We start from the raw sequence: 11,695 nt of genomic DNA on the forward strand, positions 1-11,695 counted from the left end.
CCTGGTCTGTATTTCTTTCAAACGTTTATTACACGAACAACTATCAAAACATCTTTTTACATCTCTCATTACTTTTTTTTTCAGGTACAAACATACATGCGCAATTGCCACGTAACGAGCGAGGTATACGGCGAAATTTAATATTTCCAGAAGATCGAACTAAAATAAAAGCTGAAACATGTGTTGACACGAACGACAAAGAAGATAATCCAAAAACGAAAAACTTGCCTCTGTTCACAAGGAAGAGTTACTTAGTGCCACCGAATACAATAAAAGAATTGCATGTTCAGACCATATTTAAACGAAACAGGTTTGAGAAGTCTCAATTTAGCATTTTGACAATGAATTCTGAAAATACGAATCCCGGATTATTAGTGGCGTCGAAAGGCTGCTCGGCCAAGATGGAAAATACAAATATGCATGCCGATTCTGCCGTACATGTGAAGAGTGTCTTACTGCACACATTAAATTTAAACGAGCAATCTGGTATAAATATCTTACATTCCTCCTTCACAGATCTTGCAGAGACGGGCAATGGGGCAGTGGAGAAAGTCCTAGAGAATTTAAATTCTAATAAAATATCAAATGATATTTGCCAAAATAACGACTGTAACGTTACTACCAATAGGTCACATTTGCACCCTGCAAGTGACACAGATGTGAAAACTGCTTGTCCGTGTGATAATAATGACACAGAACAGAAAGATTCTAGTACAGAACATCATTCGCCCACGACATGTATATTGTCTGGCGTAAGAAAAGTAAAAGAGAATTTACTTGAAAGAGTTAAAGCAGAGGAATGTTCACCTATTCCTGAGGAAGATTTGCAATCATCCTTACAAATCGCTAAAATAATAAAGGAGGAGTGCTTGAATTTACAACGTAGCGCAGACGGCGATAAAAGTGTAACCCTTAATAAAACAGAACTGACAGTTTTGTTATCTAAATTGAAAAATCTTATCTGTAGACTAGAGGAAGATGTGGCCGATTTCAAGCTAACGCTAACTACTGTCACAGAACTGCTATGTGCGACAAATGTGGCAAACGTGAAAAGTGAGGACAACAAGGAAACTGAAGTTGCACAACAAATAATAGAAACCACAGAAAATCTAAACGATAATACCAAAGTGACGGACACTATGGACTCCAAGTTGCCGTTGGGACGCATTGATACGGAACGCGATAACAGTTCGGACGAAACTCTTAAAATGCTCAATATTGATGACAACTTTTTGGAAATGAATGACAAAGAGAACGAAGAGAATCTGAACTCGCCGTTAATAAAGCAATGTATTACATCCGAAAGGAGAAGGCGTTCTGCACGCTTGATGGCGAAGGTTTTACAAAATTCGAATGCGGTCAGCGATAGCTTTGAGAATTTAGAAAATGAGTTAGAGATTGTTAACAAGAAATTCAATACACCGCTTAAGAGTCGAACTCCTGCGAAGAATAAATACCAAGATAAAAAAGTAGAAGGTAGACCTATGAAGGAATACATGGCCTTAAGGTCGCGCATGAGTTGTTTGTCGACACCTAACACTAAACGACTTAATTTTTCAAAGTCGACGAATAATATTGATTACGAAGCTAATAATTCAAACACTTCTGTGTCGAATAAAGTATTCGCGGAACTTTATAGTTTGTACGAAGATTCTGTTTAAAGGCTTCAAAGGCTTAATGATTTTGCGTACACATAATATATTGTCTTTTAGTAATATTTATTATAAAATAGATAAATGTCATCCTGTGCATAAAAACTTGTCATATAACTTAATTTATACAACGTATTACAGTATTTTGTTATATATATATAATTAATATACCAAGTATACTATATTATTTAAGACACCTAGAACATATTATTTGTCGTAACACTTAAAAAGATATCGCTAAAATAGTATTTACGAAACAAACTTATATAAGCCAAGAATACATTTGGGGAAAAAACAAAAAAATTGTATGTACTTTTTACTTGGATAACAATATTGAATATTTTACTTTATATATTATATTTTTTATGTCATCGCTGTCAGATACTTCATAATTGATTTATTTTATGTATCTTCAATTATTGGTGACCATTACAACCAATCGATAATTATACCGTCGAAAATAATCATGTATCAACAAGAAATAGTTAGACTGTCTAAATAAAAAATGATGGAATGTAACTCGAAAAAAAATTTAATACCTCGTTCGAGTCTTTCAAGTTCTTTAACCTAAGCAAATTTGGTTTGCTGACGAGTAAATTATTTTCTCATGATAAAATTACAAATACTTAATGTTTACTTTTCATTTTGCACATACCAAGCATTTGATACAAATTTAACCAAAACTTAAATGTTGAAGAAACTTAATGATGCTTTTATCTCGATGTAACATTTACAACGACAAGAAAATGTAGTTCAAATCAAGACTCTCCTAATATGGTATTTGTACTTTGTCAGATTATATTATCAGTAAAATTATAAATAATGAAAATAACCAATGTATGTAGGCTAAAATGCCATTTAATTTGTTTTAGGTTTTAATGACCACGTTACATTTCTTAGATACAAAATTAGCATGAGTTAGCATTAGAAATGTGCATATACATCATATTGTTATAGTGTGTTGTAAAATCACCCCTGATTAAGCATAGTATGATGGTGGCGCTGCTAAGTCGTCTAAAATAGCTAATTGTTCTTCCGTCAAGCATTGGGCATGGCCTCTAATTCCTGTGAAATCGTCGTAATGCGTCCGTTTGAAATCATTCAACGTGTCCTTTATTGCCACCTATAATTCCAATATTTGTTTCAAACAAATTAATTAAGACTTGTTGATACAACTTGAATGTATCATACAAGCATATGTGTGCGTGTGTGTATATGCATGTATTTAAACAATATAAAAATTTTAGTTGCCCCCAAAATTTCTCCCGCGAGATCTCTCCATACAATAAAGTGTCACTACTATTGTAGTTCATGTTATGTACCCATTTAAGATAGAAAGATTTTAAACGAGCAGGGTTGGCAATCTATCATATGGGGAAGGACCGCGTGCACTGATATATACATAAAAAACCGAATAATAAAGTTTGAAGAAAAACATTATAATTATATATGATTAAATATTACCGGTATAGGTGGTGGATCATTCATGTGAAGGCTGAGACATTCGAAGATCGAAGGTACATATTTGGGTATATCATATGGATGAGCGTTAATGAAAGCGCATAGTCCAAGCACGGCACCATGGCGTACACGTATAGCATCACTCTTGAATGTCTCTTTTGATGCGTGTTGATCACTAGAATTATTTCTGGTTTGCAATCGGGTCTTTGCTTTTCTCTTAAACACCTCCTAAAAGTACAATTCCATGTAAGAAATTACAGGTCTTGAGCTTTCTTAAACTGGATTTCTAAAATTATAAACAATCCTTAGAATTACTTGCCAGCAATTTCTCTTGATCCGTGATAAACGTGCAGTGCAACAGTCCACCGAGTACTTGACCAGCTTTCTCTCTGACTTCTAAACAGTCGTCTTCCAACAGACGCAAAACGATATCTTCAACGGAGTTAATCCACAATACGTTGCTAAGAATTATGCCCATATTGTGAAAAACAAATACTTTAAGGAATTCCAAACTGTTGAACCTAGCGGACCACGATGAAAGTTCCGATACCATTTTCACCGTAGCCAGTATTACCGACATATCCTCTGGCAACACAAATGCATGTGCGAGCCTCGCTGAGGTATTTAAACACAACGTTTTAAGCTCTTCGTCAGCTTCCCAGTTTTCTAATTGACATACGATTGGAAATATCTCGTAAAATCCTAACTTTGTGGAGTAGTTCGAACGATACAGGCTATATTTAATCCATTTGCAAACGGTTTTCAACAATCTTATAAGCATCTCTTGTTGTTCCGTTTCGGATCTTGTTGGCTCGATCGCTCTTTTTGGCTCGTCAACCGAAATGTCGGCCACTTTTTTTAATAAATTCTCCTTGAGGCTCGGTTTGATCATGACGTCGTTTATGTTCTTTACAAGTTGCTGCAATCTCGGTACAATCTTATCGATCAGAGTCTGCATTCGCGGAGTCGCGCTGTCGGTTGCATGGTACGGGGTTCTCAGATCAGTATAGAATATAGTATAGCTCAACACCAATGCCAGACCATGTCGAACATTCTGAAACGGACTCGTCAGCAATCGATTCTCCAAACGCGTCAGCAGACGTTGTTTCAGTTCCGTTATCCGCCACGTATGCGAATTCAAGATGGACTGTAGCAGGTACAGACGGCCACATTCCTCGACCGAGTCTTTCAGTGGTGGCTCCTCCATTAAACACTCAAGTAGCCAGTGACACCTATTGGGATCTCTATTTTTTTGTATTATCTTGAAGCAATAAGCCCAGCCAGGAACGGTTTCAGCCACTATATTTTCAACCGCGGTTCTTACGACGGGCAATAGTGCCTGCCACAGGTCGCACGTCATCTGAAACGGCCAGTGCTTAGCGCCTCTAATGATCCCGCTTGTGATCTCCGCGGCACATAGTTGGCTACTTTTGTGTTTGTCCGTCACCAATCGCTGCAAATGTGGCAGGAAATGCTTCAAGTGAACAATCCCGTGATTACGAAACAGGCCCTTGAACAGTAGATATCTAGGTACATTGAATCCTTGTATCTTCTCCTCCAGACTGAAATAATTAATAAGCTTTTCGATGTTATGTGGGTCATCGAAGAAGGAGTGGATCTCCTTCTCGCAATCCGTTAGCTCGCGGATTTCCGGGTCGAGGCAGGGCTGTTGAGACGAAGGTGCGTACACCTCTACAATTTTTGGCCAAGCGTAGTAACCTATGTGCAATTGATGAACGTATCTAGATTCGTCCCACTGTTGGGCGGTTAACGGACGGGTTGCGTAATTATACTGAAGCCAAGAATTGTCAGCTCTCATGCCAGGCACAATTGCACTTTGCGATTTTTCCTCCTCTGGTGCGCTCTCCTCTTCGCGCTTGGACAAACTGCGCACGTCGACCGTTACCTTGAAAAGAGAAAAAGAAAATCAATACAATATTTATTCATTCAATTCGCTGTACAGAATCCAACGAAATTTCGGTGTACCTTTACATGTTTTCGCTTTTGCTGTTTCAACATGAATCCCACTATATGGATGGCAATTTTCCTCTCTTCCAAGGATTCGTGTATAAGCGCTTGCGAGAAATAACGCACCAATTTCGCGGGATAAGCGTGTTCCAGATGCACCAATTTTTTTATGAAGTTCATCACCATTAATCTGTGCCGCCAATGCAGAGATTCTTCGAGTATACAACGTAAAAGTTCACCGAGTAACTTGTAGTACGCCGCCAGATTAGAATCATTTAATCCCTCCAGTTTTCGCGCACCCTCCTCTATCTCGTTTTCATCAGGCTGTGGCAAAGCTGGTTGCGGCGAGTGTTGCCACAAGGCGCGTGCAGCTATCAAACACGCGTCGGATATTTCCAATTTGAGCGTACACAAATTGAAGTTTCGCTTTATGGAGTTCACGATGTTTTCTTTCAGGCGGATCACAGAGAGCTTTTCGGACGGCTTGGAAAGTACAAGGGCTGGCCATAACAGTGATGCGATGTTGAACTCTCCTTCCCTGTCAACAATGGGATTGTTGCGCAGTCCGAGTAATATATACAGAGCACCCTGTTTTTGGATGGGATTAAAAATTTTGTTTTAATTTAATATAGGTATCCAGTGTTTGTTGTTTCTCAAATACATAATTATTATATCTGTAGGCGACATTTACACGTCGCTTTTAACATTTAACGTTACCTTATATGCATCGTGATACTTCTCGGTATCTTTTCCCAAAATTTCAATAAGATCAGGCAATATAAGTGTAGAAGAATATGGAAAATTTTCAAAGGTAGAGAAGAGACTGGCTTGAGCTTTAAAGCGTACGTTCGCATACCTGCTCACAGCCAGAGTGAACAGTTGTAGTATTATTCGCTTATGAGTTTCCGTAAGTGCGACAGTGGTCGTCGATTGCGAATTCAATCTGAACTCGTGTTGAAGGATACAGCGAGCGATCACCACCAAGGCTATATCATTCTTATTTCCCACCAATTTATCATCAAATTGCGTTTTTAGCTTCCCAAAAATCTTGTGCCATTCATGCCATTTGCGCCATTTTGTCTTTCGTAATAACAGACTAGTCCAAATCTATAATATATTGAGAAAAGTAAAAAGCTCTTGAAACTTTCACACGAACTCTGGCCCAGGTAGAAGGTCGATATATCTTTAATATACATATAGTACACCACGAAGGATAGTTCAATGTATATATCACACCTGGATCAGTCCAAAGAAACTCTTTATGTCGTCCTCAGCATTCTTAAGCATTGCCTGTTGGACTTGGCTCATGATTTCGACAAGATAACGTCTAACGTTACTTCCGTCCGGCATCGTAACGTATCCTTTTATTCCGCACGTGCACGTTGTAGACATACTGCATTTCACAGAAGACTTGACCAATTCGAGCGGTGCTTCCGTCCACACTGGTAGGACAGATGCGGAACCTTTGACAATACTGGACACAGTGTTCAAACTAGCCAACAGTTCCTCCCTGCAATTATTTATGCATCACATGTACGCACATTAGCATTTGAAGTAACGATCTCTAATCTATGAATTTTATACGCAAAAATAGAAAAATAATAAAGTACTCCTACATTATGTCTTGCTAGATTCGAATATTGAGCTCACGAGCGTCTACTCATTGAAAATCTCAACTGTTTTGAGCGATTATAACGTGACGCCTGATATTGAAATGATAACACACTGACAATGAAACTACTGACCTACTTAATATGCTAGTATTTTTGCAGTAACTATTGAGCTTATCAATTTCAACTGTCAAATATTTTAAGAATATTCGCTGTACGACTGCGATTTCTTCTTCGCCGGGAATATACCAGTTGATGTGAAAATTATCAAGATCTGCGCCTTGACCCCATTCTTTAAAGTAAGGGTAGTTAGGATCGTTGTAGTCTCTCTCGCTGGATCTGCACTGCCACGGAGTGATTGTCGACAATGATGTTAAAATGCGCTTCAACAAAAAGCAGGCCAGTCTATTGCCGTCCGTTGATCTCAAAAGTAGAACGCGATCGAGGACATCGAACAGCGTATCCATATGCAATATCAAATTGTTGCCAGGCGTGTCAACGATCGCAGATAGTATACGCATAGCGTGTAAGAGACGATGGTCCAAGTTCTCCTCCTTCAGAACGTCTTCGTCGTTGACCAGCGATAAAATTCTTTTCACGAGCACGGGCAATAGCACGCGCAGAGTCTCGCGTCCATTGAAGCGAGAAAAACTATTGTATACGACCGCCGTCAGTTGGCCCGCTACTTTCGTCTCGGGGATCCGTTCCATCATGAACGTGTACAGCTTGCGCAGAGCACTCTTGAAAATCGTATCGCTCATCTGCCTCAGGAGGCTCATGCACACGCTTGCAAGCAATTTCTCCGCGATCGACTCGAGTTTGTCCTTCGAGTTATCACTGCGGTTCTCGAGCACGTTCTCCGACGAGCTGGATTCTATAAACGTGAACACTCTGTCCAGGAACTGTAATATAAAGTCCTCAAAGTACAACGTTGTCTCGCAGACTGTTCTCTCCTCTTCGGTCATAACCGAGGTAGATTTAGAAGAGTCCACAATGGAGATCAGCGTGGCATAACCGGTGATAAATCTGAGCGTAGCAAAAGTTTTTCTGCTGTCATTGGCATCAATTCCGGGTAGCAAGGAAAGTAACAGCTGCACCACGTGCGTTGGTCCTTCCGAATAAACGTAACCTGCAGAAGGCAAATGTTAAGTTGGTTCGAGAGGTAGATCGAGAAAGAGGAAAGTGGCACAAGTTTCATACCTTTATTTATATTCCTAGAGCCTTGCACCATTGGTCTAGCAACAGCCTCCATACAAATAATCGAAGCTGTAAGTTTATGCGGTTGGGTCGGAGAATCAAATGCAGATTGCATTCTCTTAAACACGTCTGGTATCACTAAACTCGGTCTCATAGTAGCTAGATACTGTAAAGCCTGATGGGTATCCTTTATACAACTCATATTAAACATAGCTGTCATAGTTACCGGCAACATACACTTGACGAAAGCGTCAACATCAGAATCGGTTAATTTGTAATTGTCGGGAATTGGAGTTTCCCATGTCTTTTTAACATATCTTTCTCTGAAATCATACAATTTTACATTTTCTAGATAATATAATTAAAGGTGAGACAGAGAGACAGAGAGAGAGAGAGGGGGGGGGGGATAAAAGAAATGTATGAAATTTACGTACACGCGTAAACGTGAGATGAAATGACGTGGAAGTTCGACAAGGAGTTCGTTCAACTTTTGCATCCATTTCCCAAAATTTGCTGAATAAAAATACGTTTCTATAGTTTTCAAGAATTTTTCCAAATACACCTGTGTGCTCGAGCCATTTCCCTATAAAGCATGTGTCTATGTATATATATATGTGTGTACATACATGTATGTATATAAAATATACACACAACGCATGTATCTCTCAGATCACCATATGCACAATCTTACCAAGGTTGCTACTATCCACCTAGTTATCGATGTCATTTCTACTTTATGAAAAATTGGGTCGTTTCGTATCCGTTTATATGTTACTGGCAGTTCTAGGTATCGTATAAATCTAGTAAACATTAAGGGTATATGCGGTTCCCAATCAATATACCCAATATTCCAAGCCGCCAATTCCGCAATTAAATATAACATAGTGTTTTCCCATGTTGAACCATTGTGGCATACCTTCCACAGTGTCATCAATTCATCAAACCACAACTGATGTCCGATAGGATAATGACGAGGAGGTAGTTGCAATGGCAAAATAAGATTTAAAATCTTAAGACTTTGAAGCAGTGATTCAGAGAAAGGACAGAGCTTTGGTCTTAGTTCATCTAGTATTTCTTGTGTAGCATTCAACTGTTACAATAATATAGGGAGATATAAAGTTAGTCATACGCCGAATGTTTCTTGGAACGTTTTTTTTTTCTTTTAAAGAAAAGAATCATTCTTACAGGGAAGTAATTCTTTACGTAAACGACCGTGCATTCAAATTCAGAACGCAAGAACTCAGGGAGAGGATTCATCTTCAGTAAATCAAGATGTAGATGACGCGCCAAAATGTCATACAAAGGCCTCCATGGAAGTTCTAATTCGTCTGGGCTGATTAATTTTTTTTTCCTAAAAAAAGCAACAAGCTGGAATACGTCAACTAGAAATTATTATATAAATAAATTCTATTCTACAAGAAAATAACTCTTGCAGCAAGAAATTTGTTCATTCTGAGTTCCAAGTTTTGCCTGATCAAAAGTTTATTCTCTCATTAAACAGATTTCCTAATCACAACTCACAATGTTAAAATTCTTTTGCACAGTTTTTTTTACCAACTACAATATTTCAGAAATTCTTTCCTCAAATGCACTTGACAATATTTTAATATTTGCAACGACTTAATGCACAGTATTCTTTGACTTTTATTTCACTTACTTTAACAATAAGTTCAATATAACGCAAGCTGGATACATGAGGTCAGGATCCAGATTTGGTACGGTAATAAGTTGATACGATAATTTCACAAACGCTATATGATCCTCTTTACTAAACTTCAACCCATACAGTTTTATATACCTGGAAGATAAGCGAGTTTAATATGTCATAATAAAATTGGTATAATACAGAATAAATGAAAACAGATTAAAGACAGGTTAGAGGGCTAGAAGGCAGATAATACTCGACAAACCGAGCAAACGGTACGTAACTGATGTAAAGTGACGAGCTACACTCCTCGGAGATGGAACGGACAATTTGCTTTCGAGAGAACCGTGTCTTTCGTTTTTTTACACAAATTAATTCCTACCGTTCTAGATGTAAGAATATCGAGAGATAAGAAAACACACAATTGTTTGAAAAAAAATTTTTTTATTACTTGTTACAAATTGTAGATTTTTTTTCAACAATTTTGTATTTTCTTTACACCGGGTGATTTGTCTCATTATTCTGTTCAAAAAAGTATTAAGGTAAGATGATAAAAAAAATGAATATTTTACAAGATATTTTGTAATTTATGTCAAAATATTGGAACTTTCAAACCTTAATAACTTAAAAAGTTCTTAATAAAAATATACTTTATTATAGCATTTTGGAAAGCTCTCGAGGTGAGCTATAAGAATATGCAATAAAAAATAGGGGGACCCATTTAAAATTTTTAACCCCCCTTTTACCACCGCGTACCTGGGGAGGAGGGATGGTCGGTATCCATGTCAAAAGATAGTTTTTTTGAAAAATCAAAATACGTGTTTTACCATTTTTTGATATTTTCATTTTTACAAAAATTATTTAGTGGTTTCCACACTTTTGACAAACCCTGTATATGAACACACGCACAGAGAGAGAGACAAACGAGTCACCTTTTTCGTATCGTCAAATCATTGAAGAGAACCATTTGGTTTCCCTGCCTCCATCTTCAAAATAGAACAAAGTTATATAATGCATACCCTTTTAATTTCTTCCTCCATAACTTGAGTTTTATTTTTGTCATACGTAAATTGTTTGTCGCGTGTAACACTGTACTAGTAACGATTTTCAAGTTCCCTTCCCAATCCACATGTTAACTTTATCTCAAATTTGAATTTTTCCCCGCAGAGGTAACATTTGAAAACCAGACGGTTGATACTCTTCATTTCTGCCCAATATCTCTTTTGTGTGTTGCATATCTCCCCTTACCTTGTCCTACCTTGTATACTGACCAGGTCATGTGCCAGATCAACTATTCGCTTAATCAGAGATAAGAATTATCTGTCCTTCAAGTTCTGAACGTTTTTATCCTTTCCCCAAACACATCTTATGGTACAAAGAAGCTCGAGGACTTCTCATCTCGAGAGAAGAGGCGGGACTACTTACATAGACAATCTATGCAACCAAAAGATGCATCCTGGCTTAAATTCACGTAGCATGACCGCGCGTCCCAGGTTTGCCTTGATTTCGGCGAGCATCACGCGCGATTCCGCATCAAGCTCACTGGCGTAGGGTAAGAATCTATTGTACACCAACTCCTTTTGCGGCCGACACTCGGCAAGATTCATCTCGGACGACGTGGACGACGGCATCGTCAGCTCGCTTGCTACCAGCTTGCACTCGTCAGTCATGACTGCAGCACCTCAATAGCGACCGGGCTAGAACCGATCAAGAGCCAAGTTCGACGAAAGATGATGCGGTCGAATACTGTCACGTTGCGTCAACAACAACTTGCTTATTTTCGTTCATTTCAACGAGTCATGTTTGCATCCAGAGAGCCATGTTTAATTCGAACGGGATGAACTTTGCAAATCCGTGAGGCAGAGCTGCCACTGTGAAGCTACTGCTGCCAGCGCCGTCAAGTCTGCCGTTACACAGTCCCTAGTAAAGGAGTAAAAGTTACTGAACTTGGGATTAGTAAACTCAGAGAGAAGCCTAAAGCCCGTGTCACACTACGTATTGCGGACGCGGATTGGATTACGGATCGTACAAATAGACAGTCATCTATCCTGTGATCTGCAATCCGGATCCCAAGTTGCCTCGCTGTGATTGGCTGAATTTCGATCCGCAATCCGTAATCCCAATCCAATCCGCGTCCGCAATACGTAGTGGGACACGGGCTT

At 38.7% G+C, this 11,695-nt stretch overlaps 2 protein-coding genes across 2 annotated transcripts; one reads left to right on the forward strand and one right to left on the reverse strand.

The window, feature by feature from the left end:
• Positions 1-64: 64 nt before the first annotated feature.
• LOC105565773 lies at positions 65-2,171 on the forward strand. Its single transcript, XM_012019233.1, has one exon. The coding sequence runs from the start codon at positions 342-344 to the stop codon at positions 1,659-1,661; it is 1,320 nt and encodes a 439-aa protein (XP_011874623.1). The 5' UTR covers positions 65-341; the 3' UTR covers positions 1,662-2,171.
• On the reverse strand, positions 1,702-11,435 carry LOC105565772 (proteasome activator complex subunit 4-like). The gene is made up of 13 exons (XM_012019232.1): positions 10,959-11,435; positions 9,546-9,686; positions 9,074-9,239; positions 8,580-8,978; positions 8,323-8,471; positions 7,892-8,211; positions 6,827-7,820; positions 6,318-6,591; positions 5,799-6,188; positions 5,100-5,669; positions 3,433-5,019; positions 3,117-3,341; positions 1,702-2,775 (listed from the first exon to the last, which is right to left on the reverse strand). The coding sequence occupies exons 1-13, from the start codon at positions 11,201-11,203 to the stop codon at positions 2,632-2,634; spliced, it is 5,604 nt and encodes a 1,867-aa protein (XP_011874622.1). The 5' UTR covers positions 11,204-11,435; the 3' UTR covers positions 1,702-2,631.
• Between the last annotated feature and the right edge of the window lie 260 nt (positions 11,436-11,695).

This window comes from Vollenhovia emeryi, unplaced genomic scaffold, assembly GCF_000949405.1.
Source record: "Vollenhovia emeryi isolate VEMERY1.0 unplaced genomic scaffold, V.emery_V1.0 DF939149.1, whole genome shotgun sequence".
Lineage (NCBI taxonomy): Eukaryota > Metazoa > Arthropoda > Insecta > Hymenoptera > Formicidae > Vollenhovia > Vollenhovia emeryi.